Below are 24,106 nucleotides of genomic sequence, written 5' to 3'. Positions count from 1 at the left end.
ATACTATCATAACTTGTTAACCACTTCATTTACAGTTGGTGTGTCAGTATCAGATCCTCCCCAGACCATTGCTGACGATGTGTGGGAATATGTTGATGGTGCACTTTGTACAAACTTTTTTAGCATAGATTGTTTGCATGGCATTCCATCAGGGTCTACAATCACTTGCCTGTCCCTATAAATGACCTCTCGCACACCCAGTTCTCTGAGGTACTTAATACCTTTTTCCATGATGGTCCATTTGTTTGGACATTATTCGATATCATCCTTAAAGGGATAACTGCACCTTACAGCTGACACCAGTCGCCTCCAGAGACTGAGAGTGCTTGTCATTCTCCCAGTCCCTTTATCGATACCTTCATCCCTGGCCAGTTTTCCCAATTGTCCAGCTTCTCTGCTGTCTAAGTCTATGGTATCAACCTCACTATCCCAGCATGGGAGCGACCAGGAGATAAGTGTTTCACCTTCATGATGACTAAGTCCTTTCCCATATTTCACAAATCCTTCATAGAGAAGGATTTAACAACTACCTCTACATCTGCGTCCTCCTGTGTTGATGCTTCCCAAGAAGGACCCTCTCCTGGATCTGCTTTAGAAGGGCCCTCTCCTTTATCTGTTTTAAAAGATCTCTTTCCTTTGTCTGGTTTAGAAGGAACCTCTCCTGGATCTACTCTAGAAGGGCCCTGTCCTGGATCTCTGTCAGAACTCTCTCCCAAGATATCTGGCTTGAGCTGGTCCCTGTCGTAAGGGACCTCTTTTTCTGCTTCCTGGTTACGGGACAACTTGTACTGATTCTGATGGAATTTGAGTAGCAGCAGTACTTGTTATAGGAGTAGTGATGGTGCTTGTTGTCAAGGCTGAAGTAACTTTTGGTGTGACGGGTGGCAGAGGGGCCTGTGTTGTTGCAGTGTGGGGGGGGGGGGGGGGGGGGCAGCTGATGCTGATGTAGATGGCAGCAGTGTGACTTTTACCGTGGGCTGCGAAGTGGATGATGCCAGCAGGGGTGTGACTTTTGCCAGGAGGGGCTGCGGACTGACTTGTGCTGGGGCAGGCGGCTGCGGGGCCTGTGCTGCCGCAGTTGGTGGTGGCATGAATTTTACCGCTGCAGGCAGTGTCATGGCTTTTGCTGAGACAGGTGGTGGCATGGCTTGCACCGCTACAGATCAAGTAGCAGCTCCTGGGTTTGAGTGGCAGCAGCACATGTTACCCTATCACTACTACTCCAATGTTTCATAAGAAACCACCCCTGCAACACATTCAGGAATACCAACAACAAAATCACGATATTAAGAAAATAACAATCCTTATTGTCACAGCCTGAGAGGGTTCAATTCCTGGGCTCTGATGGTGTCACGTTAGTATAATCATCAAAGGGCAAAGTAAACTTTCCCAAGGTAAAACCAAAAGTGTAATTAGTAACAGAATCCATCACTCAATGCCCAAGATATGCAGGGAGAGCCGTTACCCAACTAATCATATTATACACCTGAATTGTGAACCACACCAAAACAGCATATTTAAACCTTTGTATAAAGACACAGAGTAAATAAACGTCACAATGCATTTTGTAGGTTAAACAGAGTTGACTCAATTAAAAGCAAACAAAGTTCTTTAAAGGCACGATATAACATTTCATTTAAGAATGACGTGATGTGAGCTGTCTGTTTTAATCTCTGAGCAGCTGGAATTCAAACTATTCAGGCAATCTGTCACAGCTCTGGTTGAGTCCTGGTCCTGCCCCACGCCAATAAATTCTGTCATGGTTTAGGCTGAATTGACCACTGGGGACACCCACTAGGCAACCCAGATGGGACCGACAGATGCTCCCCCCCCTCCCCCTCCCCAAAGAGAGAGGCAGAGGAGGGAAGAGGGGACTTATGAGTTTAGAAGGAACTAAACTACTTCAATTAAATATGAATAATAAAATAAAAAGGAAATAATGAAATATATATAAAACCATATCAAGCTCCCAGAATGACAATCACATCACCGGCTGGCTGGCACTGGGGAAGTCCCAAACTGGACTCAGTGATAGACGGGAACTGGATTCCACATCTGCATTCAGGGTGGGGATCAAAGGCAGACGAACAGACAGAGCCCTCCTCAGACATCGGTCATTGAAGAAAGAGAGCTGATCCTTTGATCCCTCAGCTTTTACACTGAGCATGAGGCAGATGGGATGGAATACCCTATTGGTCAGTTTTGGGTCACCTGTCCTGTCTGCTCCTCCCCGCAGTTGGGACCCCTCTACGCTTTTACACTTCTGACCCTCCAACGGGGCACATAAAAAAGTTGGTTGGCCTTGGGTGTTATAGCAATAAGTTTAAGCAAGAGCCTCTCTGCATACCATGCCTGGGCATCAGCTATAAACATTGGTCTTATCACTCTGAGAGTGAAGAGTGTCTGGACAATATGCTGTTAATTTCAGTAGTTAGAAAAGGCCTAGCTAAGAAGCAATGTTACTGAACAAATTTGGTTGTGTTTAACCTCAAACCAGGAAACCCATGGAGATCAAGTTCTTTGAGGAAGTGCATGAACAGACATTTGTGTGCTGCTGGTAGTTGTGGCCCATGACTGCCTTCGAGAACCGGTGGAACATCCCATGTTGTCTCCAACAGTGCTGATGCTTATGAATAGGTAAATGAGTCCCAGGTGTAGATGCTACATGCTGCATCTGAGCAGCTAGGGAACACTTTCCTGCCTCTCGGACCTTCCTTTCCTCCCTACAGGTGATGAGTAAGTGGCATGCTTGGTCAAAAAGTGCCACAAATACAGAACTGCTGACCGCTTAACCTAGCTTCACCTTCCCAAAACTTCTGTCCAGCTGGGGTGCATACTTGAAGGTTCTCACTGACTCTTGATGGAGACTGTGAATGGTTTTGTGGTGCTGGACCTCCAGTATCCCTCTTCTGAGCATCTCTGGAGAACGTCAGCCCCTCGGGTCTGGACCTTTTTTGAAGTGCAAAGAAATAATACCTGGTCTTAGTGTGGCATAAAGGTAGTCTGCTCAGATGCTCACATATTTTCTGTGCAGACAGGATAGTAGAGTCTGTTGTACCCAGGATAGGACACAGCCAGGTGAACAACCTGATTGGTGACAGTGGTACAAGGAGTTGCTACAAGGCTGGAGGGCAGCTGTGTGCTGCTGCTGCGGGGTTTATCATAGCACACACACACCACCTCTCTCTCTCTCTCACACACACACACACTCTGAAGTTGTCCACCATTTTACAGTATTGAAGACATCTGCATGAGACTGACAGCTATGACATATGATCTAGAGGAAACATGCCCTTCTGGAGTGGTAGCTGTAGGCCAAATGAGTACTGCCTGAATTCTTCGTTTTTTTCTATTGCTTTTCTGTCTTTCCCACTGCATTTTTAAGACCCAGATTTTCACTTGTGTAAATAGGCGTAATACAGGCAATGTCTTAATGATAGCCCCAAGACCAGGGTGAAAAAAAATACTGCACAGAAGTTGCTGCTGCAGTGGTAATTCGGCACTCCCAGGGGCTGGAACACAGGGGTCTGCAGTCCTAAACTGTCAGCATGTCCCTGGGATGGGTCAGCAGTCCAGGGAAACCCACAGAAAAAAAGAATTTAGCATGAGCCAAAGTCTACTCCAAGAAGGTAATTTGAATAGGGCATCTCAATTTTGGCAGGTAGGAGAGTTTGGTAAAATGGATGTGACCAGCAGGAACAGGCTACAAAATAAGGTTTTGAAACATTGCCAGAGGATGTAGGAATGGTGTTAGGAAAGCCGTTGCTCACCTCAAGTTCAGCTTTGCAAGAGATCTCAAGGGCACAAGAACTTCTATTGCTACATTAGTTGTAAAAGGATGAACAAGGGAAATGGGGGAAACTTTTAACAATTATGATATATATAAAGGTGAACAGAAGTGTCTGGATTTGCAAGAATTTCTGTGGTAGTGATGGAGAACTGTAGAGGAAGCCAAATGGTGTGATTTTGTTCCCATTGTCTATGGTTATGGTCCATAACAAGCTGGAGAGTCTCACCACAACACAGAGGGAATTTTTGGATTTATTGGAGCCCAGGAGTGAATGAAGTTTTCCTCGTTGTGGACAATTGGAACTTGGAATTCAGGAATGGAATGAAAACTTATGTGATTCACACCCTGGTTGCACCCTGTGCATCTAGAAGTACAATGGAATGTGACAAGTAAATGCCAGCCACAGTACGTCTAAAAAATAACAATGCTGCAAATATAGTTCTGTAGCAGAGAAAAGGGTGCCTGATAGGTATAGTGGCAAGGGATGTCTCCAGGACATGTGGAAAGAGATGTCTTCTGGAGGTGTTCCTCTCTCTCCAGGACTATAGCTAGAGCCAGCATGACTGCTTCAGACTTATATATCATCTTTGTTGTACTATAAATTGAAAAGATGCTTCTTAAGCCAGCTCTTGTGGTCTAGTTGTGGCCATCACAGCAGCGAGGATGGAATGAAATCTGTTTAACTTCTGGAATTCATGCAAATCATTATACCCATCTTTGGGTTACCTAATAGAGCTGTACAGAGCTCAGTTCAGCTGTCCAAACATTTGAGGTGCCCTGAGGTACCTGGACATTCTCGTCAGGCCACTAAATATGATGTAGAAACGCCGAGAAAACCACACTCTTCTGAACAGGCAGTTGGATGCCAGGTGGGGTACAAGCTATGTGCAAGCCCCTGTTCTGCTTTTGTTGTGGGGTAGACTTGAGGTTTCAGTCCAAAGGAGGGAACAAATGCTGATTCAGCGATGGTGACAGGGGATTGTATGTGTGTTCTCCATGAGTGGCAGGGAGCAGAACTTGGGAAGCAGAGGGGCAGTGCCAAAGGGTCATTTGGTCAGTCTGTTTTATCTCCATTGTAACAAGGAGATCATGACCATGATTGGAATCGTGCTTACATCAGTCATAAGGTGGACTGTTGTAGCTCCTTACTTGGAGCATTATCAGAGCTCTGTCAAGAGGTAGTGGGACACATGACATCAAGAAAAGCCATTAAGAGCATGGTTTCGATCTTATGGAGCAGAGAAGGAAGTGCTCAAGGTCTGATATAACAGAGGATGGGGGCTGAGGTGCAACATTTAAGACTGCAGGTGTTTGAATCCAGAGATGGCCCCGATCGGGATGAAAGGAGGGACCTGTGAGTTAGGAGGGCTTGTGGTTCATGAATGTGTCAGCAGTGTGTGTTGCAGTCACAGTGCCTCGGCTGATCGCTATGACTGAAACCTGGAGAGCAGGATAGCAGGATCCGTGCATCTGCCAGTGTTTTGGAAGAGCAGGTTTGGAGAGGTGAGTCCATGGCCATTTCCTTTCCACATACTCTGTGCAGAGATCGCTGACTGAAAGGACCACCTTCCCGGCACCTGGGGATTGCTGTTTGACTTCTGTAAGGGAAGTTTGATATAGAAGTCCATGGCTTTCCGTGCTGCCTGCAATCAAAGTCTGTGAGTTTCTGCTCTAATGAGTCCTGGTGGGAACACAATGTCTCACTATGTTTCTGGTCTCGCATCTCACACTGGGCTGCATTAAAGCTCCAAGTAACTTTTCTTTGTGCTTCTGCCTGTCATTTTTTCAAGGCAGCTTGCCAGATTTTGCCACAGCTACAAAGTAACTGGGAGGCAGCACCACATTCCTCAAGGGGCTCATTAAAATGCTGACAGCCATAATGAGCTCAGCGTTTGGTTTTCTGCCACACCCCATAGACTTGTAAGCATTCTGTAGCTAATTAGGGAGCTCTCAGATGTGTTTCAATGAATAGGTACAGTATAATTTTTGTTTGTCATTTGTTTTAATTATATATGACAAGAAGAATAGAAGTGAAGACATTTTGAAAGGAAATTAGCCTGGCTTACGTCCTGGAGGGAATAAGGCAGAGAGGAAAAGTATCTTTGTGATCAAGCAACAAGTGGCCAGAGTCAAACTTTGATTCATGTGCTGGGAATAAGACAGTTCTTGTTACAGTCTACTCTTTTGTCACTGCAGCTCACAGCAAAGCCTTTGACTGCTCTAATTAGCACTGTCTTTACCTGTTGCACTAACTATGCACAGAAACAGGAGGAATATTCATCACCACTGCAAAAGACTTTAAAGGCCTTTTTTAATGAAAGAAAGAATGAAAGAAATCTTAATTTTAAAAAAGTGATATCTTTTACTGTAGTCCCACTGAACTCCAGTTTCCTCCAGTGAACCCTGAAAAGAGCTGGCTCAATGGAGAGACAGACAGGTGATAGAAATGTTCAGGGACAATTAGACTAAGGAATGTTTAAACAATGGAATGAACAGAAATAAATCAAGAAAAACTGAATGCACATGCAGAAGAGAATGCCATTGGCTTGCCAGATAATTTAGCAGGTGGACAGGAAAACTGAGTATTAACTTAATTGATTGGTTCAGGAATTTCAGCGTTAATGAGGTAGAGCTATGGATAGCAGCATTCGCTTGGGATGGCATTTTTCTCTAAAGTTAACATCATTTTTCAATATTTCCATGATGGGAACATGGGAAGTTACAACAAAGACATTTCAAATGTGAACAATGTATTCAGCTGAAATAGAGGGATGAGGTTTTTTGGAAATGTCAAAGTAATTTTTGGAACTGTTAATTTAAAAATCATATACTACTTATAGCCAAAAGAACCACTGTGAGCAAAACAAAACAAAACCATAATCATTAGATAATCAGTCTATAATCAATAGACAGATGGGAAAGAGGCAAATAGCACCATTGCTTACACTTAAAAATGTATGGATTGTAAAAACAAATTCTTTTGGCGGAGTGTAGTAGTATTTCATTCAGAACTTTATTGCTTGTTTCTTGCTTTTATTATTAAAGTGTTCAGAACATTTTGCTTTTGGATATCAGTACTTATTCCAGGGTTGCACCAAAGTAGCTTTCTTCTCCAAGCCTCACATAGAACCATAGAATCATAGAATCATTATGGCTGGAAAAGACCTTTAAGATCATCAAGTCCAACTGTTATCTAACTCTACCAGGCCCACTTCTAAACCCTGTCCCTGAGCACCATATCCAGACAGCTTTTAAATACATCCAAGGATGATGATTCAAGTACTTCCCTGGGCAGCCTCTTCCAGTCTTTGATAACCCTTTCAGTGTAGAAGTTTGCCTAATGTCTAACCTAAACCTCCCATGGCGCAACTTGATGCCATTTCCTCTTGTCCTATCAGTTGTAACTTGTGAGAAGAGACCAATGCCCACCTCTCTACACCCTCCTTTCAGGTAGTTGTCAAGAGCGATAAGGTCTCTCCTCAGCCTCCTTTTCTTGAGAATAAACAACCCCAAGTCCCTCAGCCATTCCTCATAAGACATTCTCAAGACCCTTCACCAGCTTTGTTGGACCCTTCTCTGGACCCTCTCCAGAATGTCCTTATACTGCGGTGTCCAAAATTGAACACAGTACTCAAGGTGCAGCCTCACCAGTCCTGAGTACAGTGGGACAATCACTTCTCTAGCCCTATGCCTGTCAAAGACATCAGTGACATTAGGCCCTAAGAAATTAGCACCGGGTCCAAAACAAAACCAGAGAATGAACATGGAAAATGGAATATACAACTTCGCTGGTTCTCCCCCAACAATCGACAAGAGGCGTTTCAGCATAAAGCAAGCAGTTTCTAGGTAGTGTTGGATGACTACGTACAGCAGAAAGAATAAAAAACTTTCCAGTCTTGTTCATGTTGCCTCTTGAATGGGGTCTGCTGTATGAACATGCTTTTGTTTCACTCTAGACAGAGTGAAGGTGGAAACAAGTAATCAATGCTTAATTCTATCTTGTGGATATTCAGCAGACCTGTCTCTGAGGGTGAAGACGATTGTTATTTGACAGCACTAAATAAAAGCCATTTCTTTCCGGGAAAGAAAACTCCCTGGAGAATTTGTAGGGAAGAATCTATTTTCACCAGAATGGGGGAATAAGACAAAACATATTTTCCCTTTCTAGTTCTTTTAGTAAAAAACCCCAATGCTTATCTCCCATTTGCTGGTCAAGACACCCCAATGTAGGTGTCTTCACGTGTTCAAAATATCTGCAGTTACTTTGTAGTCAGTGAAGAACTCTTCACTACAGCATGATTCAGCTCTGTAGTCAGCATGGACAAGAACCAGGTGAGATGAGAATACTTAACTATAGATATCCAAATAAAGATGTAAATTGGGCATTTAAATTTTAATTATTGTCCTTGCAGGTCCAGTTAATACAGTCGCAGGAATTAAATTAAATTAAATTAAATTAAATTAAATTTCATTTATTGGTGTCTGAGAACGACAGCATATACCCCTACACAAGTTTCTGAAGCCTAGTAAAATATCCCATAATCCTATCAATTTATGTTGACTTATTCCTACAGGCTTGCTGACACACTCACTCATGGTTATCTGAAGAATGAAGTTACCAAGCAAGGTGAGGCTTCAGTCTGACCTTCTGTGGATGTTCTTCTGTTGGACTCCTCCTAGGGCACCTGGATTAAAACACCTGGGTTTGGGCACCCAAATCCTGGTATTTACTTGTGAGTCAGGCATCTGACCATCAGAACAATCAGTGGAGCCAAAGAAATGATTCAGCTGATCAAATATAGGTGTTCTTGCTATGGGGACCTGAATGTCTCTCTCAAGTCCTTTCATTTTCTTCCTCTCCAGTGAGTATATTTGAAGCATAGAGACATAACTCACATAGAGACACCAATTTTTCAAAACTTATTTTATTTATGATATCTCACATCAAATTACTATGTGTATCTCTTTGATCCTGACTGGTTCTGTATACTTGTGTCCCAACAGACAAATCCTCCCAGAAGTAAGATCAACACTGGATGTTGTCTAACATGAGTTTCCTCCACCTCACACGTTAGGAAGGGAGAGAGAAGTATCAGATATGATGTAGTCTCACTCCTAGTGATCCATAAGTTGTTGTAGACCAAGGAATGGAGTTATGTAAGCAGCCAGAAAGGCAGACTGGTTAAAAGGGTAAAGTGACTGAGCAAAATAAAATACTTATCAGCCTAGGAATTGTGAACTGGGAACTAAGCCTGGGAACTAAGCTTGGGAAGCAGAAACACCCTTGGAAGTACAGCTAGCCTCTTTCAAGTGCAGCTGGGGTACCAAGAAACCAGAGACAGCCCAAGATAAAATCAATAAGCACAAAAACTGTAACAGCAACTTATTGTCTGCAAAAATGGAAACAGACTGGGAAAATAAAATTGGTCTGCAAGAAGCGAAAACATCATCACCTATTGACTGTTATAGGTGAAAAATAGAAATTAACAGCTACTATTGGCTGCTCGAAGTGAAGGTGTCCATTGCTTTTTTATGTCTCTCTGATATAAAAAGGTCTTAATTTTTATCCAAAATGCAGCATCTCTCGCTGAGAAATGCCCATGCTGCATGTACTTTTCCTTTCCTAAACAGATTGAATTCTCTACCTGAACTTTCTACATGACTCTTACTAGGGACACCTGTCTGACTCCGGACTCATCAAAGATGACGTGAGTCATCTTTGAAGTGAGACTTTGTTATTTTATTGGTCTCACTTTGGGCCCAGCTTTGTGGTTGATTCAGTTTGTCCTCCCACTTCTGGGATGGTTGGGTTCCCGATTGGTTTGTCCTTCTGATTGGGATAGTTTGGCCCCTTCTGAGATCTGTCTACTTCACTTGATACCCATATATATCCATATAAGTAATGTGTTATGTCTGTTGTTATATTGTTCATAAGTTGCTTCACTAATGATAACCTGTAATAGTATATATATATATTTGGCTGTTGTTGCTATGATACTATTTTTTCTATGTGATTGCTTGCTGCTATTATTAGCGCTGCCATACTACTGATTGATACTATTGTATTGGGTTTGTGTGGCAAGGTTTTGGTAGTAGGGGGTGCTACAAGGGTGGCTTTTATAAGAACCCGCTAGAAGCTTCCCCTATGTCCAATAAAGCCAATGCCACCTGGCTCCAAGACGGATTTGCTGCTGGCCAAGGCTGAGCCAACCAGCGACAGCGGTAGCGCCCATGGGATAAGATATTCCAGAAGGGGGAAGAAAACCTGCGTGGCAGCAGCCAGAAGAAAGGAATGAGAATATGTGAGAGAAACAACTCTGCAGACACCAAGGTCAGTGAAGAAGGAGGGGGAGGAGGTGCTCCAGGTGCCAGAGCAGCCCGTGGTGAAGACCATGGTGAGGCAGGCTATCCCCGTGCAGCCCATGGAGGTCCACCGTGGAGCAGATATCCACCTGCAGCCCATGGAGAACCCCACACTGGAGCAGGTGGATGTTTGAAGGAGGCTGTGACCCCGTGGGAAGCCCGTGCTGGAGCAGGCTCCTGGCAGGACCTGTGGCCCAGTGGAGAGAGGAGCCCACGCTGAAGCAGGTTTGCTGTCAGGTCTCGTGACCCTGTGGGGGTCCCAGGCTGGAGCACTCTGTTCCTGAAGGACTGTACCCTGTGGAAAGGACACACGCTGGAGCAGTTTGTGAAGAACTGTAGCTCATGGGAAGAAACCACATTGGAGAAGTCCATGGAGACCTGTGGGAGACAGCTCTTTCTAGCATCCCATTTGATTGAGTATAGTAGGGGGTGTTAAATACCCATTGAATGTCTTCCTGTTTTGCATGAGAAATGAGATATCACTTTGGATGACATCAGGATTAGGTAGATTTGAGAACCAAGCCTTTGTACAGTATTTTGCCCGTTGGCCCTCTGGCACTAAGTTGCCATAGGTAAGCAGAGACTACATCCACTCCTGTGAGGATTTATCAATATCCCCAGAGGGTTTGAATGGCGCAATGTAATAAATTTCCCACGTGGACAACAAAGTTTTCCTTTCTTTGATGTGTAAATGTGGTGCTCTAACAGGGTGATCTGTTCACAATTTCAATTTACATTGGGGGCATTCTGTAAAGATGGCTTCACATGTTTTTCTGTTTAGAGTCAGGCCTTGGCTTTGGGGTGCAAAGTAAAGTGTGACTCAGCCTGTGTGTCCTAATTTTTGAGGTCCAGACTTGACATTAGGAAGCATTTCTTTACCAAGAAGGTGGTCAAACACTGCAACAGGCTTCCTAGAGAGGTGGTCAATGTCCCAAGCCTGTAAGTGTTTCAGAGGCATTTCAACAATGTCCTTAATAACAGGCTTTAACTTTTGGCCAGCCCTGCAATGGCCAGGCAGTCAGACTAGAAGACTGCTGGAGGTCCCTGCAAACTGGAACTGTTCTGTTCTGTTCTGTTCTGTTCTGTTCTGTTCTATTCTTTTCTATTCTATTCTTCTGTTGTTACTGAGAGATGGACTGAGATGTCCCTGAGCAACAGACACTGATGTCACCTAGCAATGGATTGTGACATCCCCGCGTGAGGGATTGTGACCCAACACCCACCTCTGCTCACATCCGGGTGCCAAGTCTCACCCAGCTGTCTCATGCTATCACTCCACCTGAGCAAGTTTGCAGGGTTTGGAGTGTTGAGCAAAGCCTTTGGTGCTAGTGTCATGTTCAGGGAGTTTGGTGCAGCTCTCCATGCCCGACACCAGAACCATAGGAGGATTTTCCGTGGCCCTGACAGGTTCAGGCAGTCAACTATTCCCCTAGTCAGTGCCGTTTAGCATCTGATGTGTCTGCTGATTTCTTCCCTAATTCTGGCTAATTCATCTACTTGTTGGTTCCAGTTTGTGGATGGTTTATTGTCTTTGGCGTAAGCTTTCACTCATCACATCGTGAATGGTGTTTCTCTGGCTATGTTTAGTAATAGCTGTCAATCCTTGGTTCTCCAAACTGGATTTCTGTTTACTTCACAATTTAGGGCTTCCCATTGACAAAGCCATTCAGTGGTACCTGCCCATACAGCATAGGAGTTGACATAGATAATTTTTGCTTTGTTTTGTGCTGCTAGAAAACTGCCCTTAGACAGGACAAGCTGGCCAAAGGAACATTCCATACCATAGACGTCATGCTCAGTATATAAATAGGAGTTGGCTGAGTGGTGGAAATCCACACAATCACTGCATGGAATGGGCTGGGCCAAAAAATCACTGGATGGTGAGAGTCACTTGAGTGGTATTACTTTATCTTGTATATTATTTTAACATTATTATGATTAGTATTGTTATTTTCCCTTTCTGTTATTGTTCTATTAAACTGTCTTTATCTCAGCCCATGAGTTTTGGATTTGTTTTTTTTCCTTTCCCTTCCTTTTCTTCCTCTTCTCCCTGTCCTTCTCAGGGGGAAGAGGGGAGACTGAGAGAGCAGCTGTGTGGTCCTAACTGCTGTCTGGGTTTAAACCATGGCAGTGGGGAAGGAGATCAATGTGACCACTGAAGACTCTATGGCAGGGGATCTTTATGGTGGTTAAAGCTTATTTCCGTGTTCCTGGTGAGGAGGGAGTGCTGACACCTATCTCACAGTGCATTCTATAAAAAAGCAAATTTTGTTTTTCTCATTTCTTGTATCTTTACTGAGGCGGGTCAAGTCTCTTGCTAATACGTCCCTCCCCAGCATTCCCAGTGCCACTGTGCCAGATCTTGTTGTTATGGTGAGTTGTGGCTTTGGAACCCATATGGAGTCAGAGTACTTGTAGAAGAATACAGGAAAGCAGCCTGTGGAGGCCCCGTTCATCTTCCATATGGTCATTGATGCTGCTGACTACTCTTTTCATGCTTCAAATAGAAGACTGCATTTGAGAGAAGAAGGAACTGGACCTAGAAAGGGATAATTATATGCTGGAATTTGGGTGGAAAGGGATGTTATGGGGCATGAGAGCAAAGTCACTGGGGTGCAGGACTGGATGCAAAGCCTGTGAGTAATGTGCAAGGTTGTAGGTAGCCCTTGGTCCCTTCTAGCCATGATATTTTTTCCCCCTTGACAGACCCAGGAATTGAGTGACATTCGACCAGAAATACAGGTTAGTGCTTGGGATGACTGAGAGGAAGGCTTGAGAATTTTTAGGATGAGGTATTCAACAACTTTTTTGCCTTAGTCTTCACTGGCAGTCCCTCTTCCCGTGCCTCTCGAGTGGATGGACCACAAGATGGGGACTGGAGAAGCAAAGTCCCTCCCACTGCAAGAGATCAGGTTTGTTACCACCTGAGGGACCTGAACATACATAAGTCTATGGGACCTGATGAGATGCCTGCCAGAGTCCTGAAGGAATTCGCTGATGTGGTTGCCAAACCACTCTCCATGATCTTTCAAAAGACATGGCAGTCAGGTGAAGTCTGTGATAACTGGAAAAAGGGAAACATTGCACCCATTTTTAAAAAGGACAGAAAGGAAGACCCTGGCAACTACCGACCTGTCAGCCTCACCTCTGTGCCTAGGAAGATCATGGAACAGATCCTCCTAGAAGCTATGCTGAGGCACATAGAGGACAGGGAGGTGATTCGAGACAGCCAGCATGGCTTCACCAAGGGGAAGTCCTGCCTGACCAACCTAGTGGCCTTCTATGATGGAGTGACTACATCAGTGCACAAGGCAAGAACTATGGATGTCATCTATCTGGAATTCTGTAAGGCCTTTGACACAGTCCCCCACAACATCCTTCTCTCTAAATTGGAGACAGATGGATTTGATAGGTGGACTGTTCATTGGATGAGGAATTGGTTGGATGGTCATATCCAGAGGGTAGTGGTCAACAGTTCAATGTCCAGATGGAGACCAATGACAAGTCATGTCCTGCAGGGGTCCGTTCTGGGACCAGTACTGTTTAATATTTTCATCAATGAGATAGACAGTGGGATCAAGTGCACCCTCAGCAAGTTAGTGGACAACACCAAGCTGAGTGGTGTGGTTGACACGCCTGAGGGACAGGCTGCCATCCAGAGGGATCTGGACAAGCTTGAGAAGTGGGCCATGTGAAACTCGGGAGGTTCAATAAGGCCAAGTGCAGGGTCCTGCACCTGGGCTGGGGCAACTCCCAATATCAATACAGGCTGGAGGGACTGAGAACAGCCCTGAAGAGAAGGACTTTAGGGTACTGGTGGATAAAAAGCTGGACATGAGCTTGCAGGCCAGAAAGCCAGCTGTATCATGGGCTGCATCAAAATAAACATGGCCAGCATGTCGAGGGACATGATTCTGCCCCTCTACTCTGCTCTGCTGAGTCCCCACATGGAGTACTGTGTCCAGCTCTGGAGCCCTCAGCACAGAAAAGACGTGGACCTGTTGGGGCAGGTCCAGAGGAGAGCCACAAAAATGATCGGAGGGGTGGAGCACCTCTCCTATGAAGACAGACTGAGAGAGTTGGTGTTGTTCAGCCTGGAGAAGAGAAGGCTCCAGGGAGACCTTATTGTGGCCTTGCAGTACTTAAAAGGGGCCTACATGAAAAATGGGGAAAAACTTTTTAGCAAGGCCTGTTGATATAGGACGTGGAGTGATGGTTTTAAACGCAAAGAAGGTAGACTTAGACTAGATATAAGGAAGACTTTTTTACGATGAGGATGGTGGAAATAGTGGAACAGGTTGCCCAGAGAGGTGGTAACTGCCCTATCATTGGAAATATTCAAGGTCAGGCTGGGCAGGGATCTGAGCAACCTGATCTAGTTGAAGTCCCTGTTCAGTCCGGCCCAAATCACAACAAGGGGGTTGAACTACATGTCCTCTAAAGGTCCCTTCCAACCCAAACTATTCTGTGATTCCAAACATCCTCAGCTCTTCACGTATCCAGGGCTCAAAATAGGAGACACTTGTCAATACTTCAGTGAAGATGGAATATGTGTGTCCATAAGAAAAAATGCTGTGAGCCTTCACATTGCAGACTAATGGGCCACCAGAATCACCCTGTTAGGTAAACGGAGTGGGAGGGGCCAGACTTGTCAGAGCACAGCTCCCCCTGCCCTAAGGAAGAAATTGGCCCTCTTGCCTCCCTCTGCGTGAAGAACCTCTTTGTTTGACCATCTCTCTCCAGATCCAGTTCCGCAGGGCTACTCTTCTAAGCCTATTTGTAAAGCAATTCAGGCCTGGAGGCCATCTGAGATTCAAAAATTGCCTTCATATCCCTGAAAAGAAGAATCTAATCCTACTTTAGACATGTGGAAATATGCGAGCTATCCCACTGTGTCAGGAGGATACGACAAAGGATTTACATGAGATCTGAAGCCTGCTGGGGCAGGGGCTAGGCTGGATAGAATATCCCTACGTGTGTAAAAAGGCACACCATGCCAAGAGTTGGGCAACTGCACCCTGATTCAGGGAGCATGTCAGCTTCAAACCTCCTGAGAGGAGCCTCCACATGTTATCCTGAAGAATCTAGTTCATTTTAATCCCCTTCTTCCCCAGCCTGAGAACCAACCTGACTGTCTAGTCTCCACCTCATCCCAAGCTTGGAGCCCAAAACAACACTTATATGGAAAGCTGTTTTTTTGCCATTCTCATCACCAGTGCAGATCATAGGTGCAGGCCTATAGTGTTTGTCACACTGGTGAGAAATTAACAACACAAAGGTGTTGGAGCCAAACAAAGACAAACAGAACTGTGAGACAAAGGGCTATGAGCAAAACCCCAGGGTGGTGTATGAGGAAATCACAGCCTTTAATATCACTGATAATAAAATCAAACATCCCAAGCCAGAAGTAACTATACAAGGCTTGTGACCTCTTGAACGGGCTTGTGCAACCACATGACTGAGCACATGGGCTGGGGCATGTCTGGGCCCTGCATGGTGGTGCCATTATGGAATTATTGTTCTTTGCATCCAAGTATTTTTCTGTTTGAAATAGTGGAAGTGTCAGATTGGACATGCTTGTGTTGCAGCTCACCAGGGCAATGTTTTTAAAGGACACCACTGAGAATGTGTACTGCCTCTCTTGGGATGTGTCAGGGGACTGAGACCTCAAGACTCACTCAGGCAATCACAGAGGACTGTGAAGTAGAGAGATACAAACCTGAGCTCTCTTGTTCACACCAAATACCTGACCACATCTCTGGAACTGACTGCTCTGAGAATCACAGGTGTTGTTGTTTAACCCCAGCTACCAACTAAGCACCACACAGCTGCTCACTCACTCATTGCCACCACCATGGGATGGAGGGAGAATCAGAAGGGTAAAAGTGAGAAAGAAACTTGTGGGTTGATACAAAAGCAGTTTAATAATTAAAAAGAATTAATAATAAAAATAAAGTTGTAAGGAAAAGGGAGAAAGACAATAACAGAGAGAGGAAAATAAAACCCAAGAAAGACAAGTGATGCAAATCAAAACAATTGTTCACCACTAACTGACCAGTGCTCAGCCAGACCCCGAGCAGAAGCCCCCCCACCAAACTCCCCTTCTGGCTTTATGGCTGACCATGACATCATATGGTATGAAATGTCCCTTTGGTCACTTGGGGTCACCTGTCCCAGCTGTGTACCCTCCCAACTTTTTGTACATCTCCAGCATACTCACTGGCAGAACAGTCTGAGAAGCAGAAAAGGCCTTGACGTAGTGTTCAGCAATAACTAGAACATCATTGTGTTATCAACACTACTTTCAGCACACATCTGATACATAGCCCCACACAAGCTATGATGGAGAAATTTAACTCCATCCCAACCATAACCAGTACAACACAGAAATCTCAGCTTGGAGGTACCTGGTTGATTGGCCGTAAAGCACAAGCTGAGCAATCACTCGTGCTTTGTGTGTGCTTGGCCGACCAGAATCTGGGCATGAACTGCAGGTTAACTTTCATGAAAATGAGGACACATTGTCTGTCCCTTGCCAGGAGTGGAGTAGAGTGTACCAGAGGTAGATGGCTTTTAAAAGACTGAACCTCAGCAAAGTGAATCCAGGCACTTCCTTCCCCTGCTGCAAGTGATTGAAAGGCAAGTGGTCATTCAAAGTACTAACTGAGGACAGGACACTTTTAAAGAGTTGAGGGAGTGCAACTAATATACAGCAGGGGCAGAGACTTCCCCTGGCTGTGGTCAGAAGGGAAAGTTTCACTCCTAATGCCTGTGAGTGGCAGAGCAGTGAGAAGCTTTGGCAGAAGTTGGAGGTGACAGACTGAGAAGACAGAGCTTCAAATGGGACTCTGGGTCCTGCTGCTCTTGGGCGAGTATCCTCCTCCTGCTCCTTTCCCCAGCTGGTGGGAAATCTGCTTCTTCTGAGACAGAGAACAGAGTTGTTCTGCAGCTTCATTTTCTGGTGAAAAAAGATCTAAAACTTGAGAGCTCATTCAGGCACAACCTAAAGCTTAGAATGAGAACAGAAATACCTTCCTTTTCTTGAAGATAAAGCCTAACTTTGTAATCTGAGCATGGGTCTTTCACAAGAAGCTTCTGCTTTTCACATATCTATTTACTTTCTCCTGGCTATAGCACAGTGCCTTTGGTCATTGAAACCCTACCAGTTTCTTCACACTTCTAAATTGTCCAGGCCTCTGCCCTTCCAGGGCCTCCAAGTGGTCTGTCTTCCCTACTCAGGCAGAGGGCTGAGTACAAGACATACTCCAGGGTCCAAGAGCTGGCTACTGGAGGGACCAGCGGGACCATGTCAAACAGAGACCATGAAGTCTGGACATCACTTGAGAGACCTTTTTGTGTGTGTGTGGCTTTGTGCACGAGGTAAGTGGTGATGGAAGGATCCAAAGGCCAGTTACTGTGTAGGCTGAGTGCCTAAGGCTGGTTACTGGGGGAATACATCACACATATGTGTCTGTGTGTGCAAGCGGGTCTGTGTCCCAGCAGTTGGAGTGGGGTTGGGGGCCTCAGAGACTTGCCTGCACAGACGCCAGCAACTATGAGAGTGGTAGGTTTGTGTGGGTGAGCCAGGAGGGTCTGAACTAGCTGTTGTAAGGGTGATGGACCTCAGGGATCACATGCCCAGGTGCCAGAAACTGGGAATCCTAGGGCAAACACTGAGTGTTTAAGGCAGTGACTGGGACATTTGTTTTGTATGTGTACATGTATGTGTTTTTGCACGTCTATGTGTGCCCCACTGACCGACACTCATCCTGATCAGGGAGAGTGATCTATTTGCAGAGTGTTTCTATCCACGCTGGTCTGTGTGGCCAGCCTGAAGGTATAGTCTGGTCTTTGCCTTCAACTCATTTGCAGACCTTCTCTAGGCAATCTGAGGCTATCTATAGAGAGTCAAACCTATCTCTTAGGTCAGCATGGTCCCTAGCAGTCTCAGCCCAAGGACAGAAATCTGCAGAACCGCTAGGCATTTGCTCCTGTTTCAGGAAAAAAATTTCTCCTTCTTGTTAGCTGTGGCATGGAAATGTCAGAAATGCAGGATCTATGTGCCTCTGATCTCTAAGCCACTTCTGAGAGACAATTTTCCTGTGTAGTACAGCACACTGGAAATACTGGAAACCTTAATCCACTCTTTATGTATTCATTTATTTATTATTTATTACAATCTTAACCAAACAAAAAAGAGTGAACAAGTGAAACTTCTTGGAAAATGTTACCTAAATTCCTTTCTGTGTTAAATGAAGGTCAAGAGTATATACAGTCAGTATTGTTTCTCAGAATACATTTAATATTCACATGAAGACACACATATTCCCAAATAAGTAAGACTTCCATGGAGTTGAGCAGGAAATGCTCGTTTGAAATCTTTGTTCCTGAGGACATTCATGAACAGACAAACCATGGAAAGAGGGTGCTATCAAGCAAGAGCTGGGAACCTGCTATCTTGTAAACTAAGAGATACAGTAGTAAATATAGTGATTTTGGAAGCACAATGACACCACTAGAAGCCATCTGAAAGACTTCATCTTCTGTGCTGCATAAGACACAGTTATCCATTTTTGGTGGAAAATGAACCCAAGTTTTATGACAGAACTGCAAGGAAATTATCTTGCTGTCCAGAAAGGCACTATGCAAGGTAGGAGCTGCCTTTCAGAAAACCTCTTCACCAAGTGTGCTTTCATTAACAATAATGACTTTGCCACCAGCATGTCACTACATCCTACAAATTTTTTCCCATGGTATATAGAAATAAAGATGTAATTCCTTAATTAAGTATTTGTATCAAAATAAATGGATTCAAGTGTGTAAGTTACTTTTAGTCTCAAAAACAAGGCTGGAAAAATTAATCCAAATTTACTCAAGATCTGATGCTCTTTGACTATATGTACTGAACTGAAGTTTTAGAAACTTTCTGTGAAAAGAACTAGTGTGCTAGTTGTTCAGTCACTGCTGGTTCAGACCCACTCAGAAGTACAAAGCACATGTTCAGAATGCAATGAATATTTACGTAGAAACTTTGTTGGAGAAGTTTTCAAATCTTAGAGATATCTCAGTGGATATTATTATGTATAATAAGGTAATTAAATGGTTGCTGTCATATAGCTTCCTCCTTTCAGGAGGCCTTGAATCAAGTCAGGAAGAGCAGAGGACAGGGCTGAGCGTAGGCTTACCTATGACACAGCTCTGGCAAGCATTTATGTGTGGCAGGGAGATGTCTGGACCTGAGTTTATTTGGAGCTGGTAGACCTATGGACAGAGGATGCATGGGGGGAGATCCCAGTTGACACCAATGAGAAAGATTAGAGCACCACTGTGCCTTCAGAGTCACGGTGTATATGGCTTCCAAGAAAAACACATGGACAGTTCCTGTTTAATCCCTGCATCTCCAGAACTAATCTCAACAGACAAATACAAGGAGGAAAACTAACTACAACCTCATATAGTTCTGTCTATAAAACCTGATATTTTTTCCAGGGCTTTCTTTGGGGGCTTTTTTAAATCTTCACACAAGACATAAACCAAAATAATGCCTCTCTAGCTTGTCTCTCCGTCAACCCCATTTACGTTTGTATGCAAAAGGAATGAAGGCTTAAGAAATTTGACTTGTTTTGCTCAAATGTCATTTTATACGTTTGAAAACTTCTGCTGATGCATGGATCTAGCAACTAAAGGTCTTCACCTCATTGTGAACATGTTCTAGAAAAATCCATTTCTTGTCTGTGGTGATGGAAAGAGTATAGAGGTAGACCTGTTCCCTTTTGGAGGTACAGTTGGACACCAGGGTAGACATCCTAGGACATATCAGGTGGCAACAGATATGTACATGGGGGTGACTGAATTTAGTCCTTAGTCAATACTTTCAGCCGTGTATAAAGATCACCTCATCTGACCAAGTGAGACTCCACTTCTGAGTGAGCTGGTTTGTTCTCCAGACTCCACTGACTGTATCAATTGATGTTCTGGGGGGGGTGACTCAGCAACAGCCAAACACCCACACAGCCTCTCTCTCACTCCCTTCTCCTGTGGGATGGTGAGAAAATGGAAGGAAGAAGAGAAGAATTGTGGCTTTAGATAATGGGAGTTTAATAGGAAAACCATAAGCTGTGTGTGCAAGCAAAGCAAAATTCATTTATTACCTCCCAGCAGCTGGCAGACATCCAGTCAATGCCTGGACAACAGAGCATCAGCGCATTGGTTGCTTAGGAACACAAATGCCATAACCAAAAATGTTCCTCCTTCCTCCTCTTTTCCCATAGCTTTTATTGCTGAGCATAATGTCATATGGCATGGAATATCCCTTTGGTCAGCTTAGGTCAGCTGTCCCATCCGTGTGCCCTCCCTACCTATTGCCCACCTCTGTGTGTGTATGGGGGCAGGGGGTAGGGAGAAAGTCCTGATGCTGTGCAAGTCCAGTTCGGTAAGAGCCAGAACGTTGGTGTGTTGTTGTGGTCCATTTATGTTGGCTAAGGGACAAACTCCCACACAGTTGGTCTCTCTCATTCCACTTTCTCAACTGCACAGGGGGAGAAAATGGAATGAAAATTTCAGTAATTGAGGTAAAGTCAGGATGATCACTTACCTTACTACCACCATGGGCAAAACAGGCTTCATTTGGAGAAAAATAATTTCACTCACTGCTAATTAAGATAGATTTCAGTACTTAGAAACAAAGAGAAAAATTAGATCAACACATTCCATCCCTTTTCCCAGGCTCGACTTCACTCCAATGCTCCTGACTCCTCTACCTTACTCTCACCATTGCTCCAAGCAGTGTGGATGGTGGGCGTGTTATGGTCAGTACATAACAGTTCTTCTCTGCTGCTTCTTCCTCCTGATCTTTTCCCCTTCTCCAGTGGGGTCCTTCCCATGGCCTGAAATTCCTTCAGGAAACATCACAATGTTCTGATGTGTGGTCCTCCATGGGATGCTCACATCCCTCTTTTTCTTCTGACCACGGTGTTCACAGGGTTGTTTCTCTTTTTTCCCCTCCTCCTCAGCCTGTCTGAGGTCTTCTGCTCTTACATGTGTTTTCCCAGGGGCATTACTAGCTTGACTGATTGGGCCCAGATGTGCCCTGCCATGGGTCTGTTTTCTAGCTGGCTGGAACTATCTATGTCCAGCAGAGGAGCAGCACCTGACCTCTTCTCACAGAGCCCCTCCTGCAGCTTCACCTCCCCCAAGTCTAAAATCTTGCCACATAAACCTAACTCACAGTTATCAACACTGTCTTAGCCACAAATCCAAAGCACAGCACTGTGTGAGCTGCTCTGAACAAAATCAACTCCATCCCAGCCAGACACAAGACTCCCTCCATTGACTATGTCACACAGATGGTCACGGAGTGTTTATTAAAAAGTAATAATAATTTACTGACGTCTTTGCAAAGGGTAACGCTCACAGGGTGAATCAAAATCTCCCAGAAAGGATGCTTGGTCCCTGTCCAGATGATGTTGAGACTCCCTGTCTGCAAGAGTCTTTTCAGAATTATCTTCAGGTCGACAGGACGAGACTCCCCAAAATGTTTTTCTCCTGAATTCTTATATCGAGCTGGTCTGAGGCCCACTTTGACCACTCTAGCACATACACAATCCACTGCTATTTTTCATCTTAACTGTGCACAAAACATTTCCCATCCTGTGTTCAAATGTCTGTCTTTTGGGACCATTCCTTCCTCTGTGATTTCCAGATGTCCCATCTATGTAGAAAGAACTGCCGGGAGAAATCTCTGGAACAGAAGGATTCTCAATCCAGGATGTGAACCAACACATTGAAATGTATAGAAATTGATAGAGCCTATCAATTAGTCTAGGCTTAGCACCATGTCCCAAGTCAGGCCATTGTCTCATCTCTGCTGAGACTAGCAAGGCAGTTCGTGGACCACCCAGGAGGACCACCACTAAGTAGAATGGGTTTGTACAAAGCTAGACCACAATTATAACTAAAGGACAAACTTGGATTTGATCCTTCTACCACACAACTACATTGCTTTAGCTCTAGTCACAACTATAATAAAAGCCTAAGAATCAGTACACATGAAACCACATCAGTGCATGTTTTGGAATCTCATTTCAGGGGATCAAATCATTTGCCGACTGATAGGCATGTAGTGCTGTTGAGATGCTCTTCAGAAACTCGTCTGGTCTGCTGGTTCAAAAAGGCACATAATTCATGGGTCCTGTATCATTGTATGTATCTGAACAGTAGAGATTACATTTATACCCTCTGTGTTTGCAACCTGGACCTGTATTGTCAGTAAGGATGGGCTAAATATGTTCATAACTTTCCTCTCACCTTTGGATCATTTTTCCTGCTTCTAGACCAAACAATGAGCCACTTTGAAAGCAGTTCTGAAAATCAGAGAGCTTGTATGTGAATATAAATCCAAACACTTGGCAAGCACAGAAATATTGGAGACACCTATGCTATTTCTCCCCTATAAGGATGTTGGGGTTTTTGTACAAATGCTCACATACTAATTAGTCCAAGGAAGGAAATTGCCCTAAGAGTCCAGTAGCTAGGCCCCTCACTTACATGAATCTCTCAGGATGTTGGAAACTTTGTCTCCTTTCTAGGGAAAAGCACTGTCTTAGGTTCAGATGAAAAGTTTTCATAAGGCTGATATTTCAGTTTCACTTAATAATAGATGAGAACTTATTCATGTCTTATTAAAATATATATATATATTTACAGCTCTTCTCAAAGCCTTCTTTATGTTGTTATTTCTTAAGCTGTAGATGAGAGGATTGACCAGTGGAGTCAGAACTGTGTAGCAGACAGAGAACGCTTTGTGGAGGTGTCCCAGTGTGTTTGTTTTTGGTACCAAGTACACAACCATCAGGGTCCCATAGAAAAGTGTCACAACAGTGAGGTGGGAAGAACAGGTAGAAAAAGCCTTATGCCTTCCTGTGCAGGATGGGATCCTCAGGACAGTGTAGCTAATATAAACATAAGATATGAGTGTCAAGAGAAATGGGGGTAGTGTCAAAAGGCCGGCCAAGATGAATGTTACAAGCTCAATCCAGCGGGTATCACTGCAGGAGAGCTTTACTACTGGCATGAAGTCACAGAAGAAATGGTCAATTTCATATGGGCCACAGAAAGTTAGCTGTGGTATCAGAGAGGTGACTACAGCACTAGCCAAGAACCCATTTACCCAAGATCCACCTGCTAACTGGAGGCAGCACCTGCCATTCATTATGGCTGTGTAATGCAATGGTTTGCATATCGCAATGTACCGGTCATAAGACATAGCAGTCAGGAGACAACATTCTGCACCTGCTAGCCCAGTGAAGAAAAAGTACTGCAGAAAACAGCCATTAAGTGAAATAACATACGTGTTTGTTAGAAAACTTGCCAGCATTCTGGGCAGGATGGTGGAAGTGTAGCAGATCTCCAGGAATGACAGATTCCCCAGGAAAAAGAACATGGGGCTGTGAAGGTGATGATCAGTCACAACCAGCGCCATGATCAGGAGGTTGCCTGACAGAGTTGTGATGTAGGTCACTAGAAACATCAAGAAAAGGATAGATTGTACTTCTGGAATACTTTGGAAACCCAGGATGATGAATTCCACCACAGCTGTTTCATTCCCCTGCTCTGCTCTTCTCATGACTATAACAGTTATGGTAAAGTCGATGAAAATATTTTGAGAAGAGTCTACCAACTTTCAGTGGAGGTATTTAAAATAACAAAGAAACAGGAATCTTCTATGTGGAATTCCCCAGAAAGGTTGCAAATAAAAATCCTGGTTTCCCAAGAGGGTATTTTTGCCAGCTAACTTAATGTCTGTGAAGCTCCTCTCCATCACCTTACCCATCAGAGTCAAGATTCACCCCTCCCCTTCCAGAAGTTATCAAGATCACAGAAAATATGTGTTTAAAATCAGAAATACCATACAGACTTCTATACTTTGAACATAAAGACTTGGACTGCTTTTAA

The 24,106-nt window shown here is 44.3% G+C and overlaps 1 protein-coding gene across 1 annotated transcript; it reads right to left on the bottom strand.

Annotated features, from left to right (window-relative positions):
* Positions 1-494: 494 nt before the first annotated feature.
* LOC309681239 (olfactory receptor 6F1-like) lies at positions 495-23,777 on the bottom strand (the record flags this gene model as incomplete). The annotated part of the gene is made up of 2 exons (XM_082495073.1): positions 495-794; positions 22,857-23,777. The coding sequence occupies 2 exons, from the start codon at positions 23,775-23,777 to the stop codon at positions 495-497; spliced, it is 1,221 nt and encodes a 406-aa protein (XP_082351199.1).
* Between the last annotated feature and the right edge of the window lie 329 nt (positions 23,778-24,106).

This window comes from Vanellus vanellus, assembly GCF_965231255.1.
Source record: "Vanellus vanellus genome assembly, chromosome: 24".
NCBI lineage: Eukaryota > Metazoa > Chordata > Aves > Charadriiformes > Charadriidae > Vanellus > Vanellus vanellus.
This window is presented reverse-complemented; position numbering and strand designations above follow the sequence as displayed.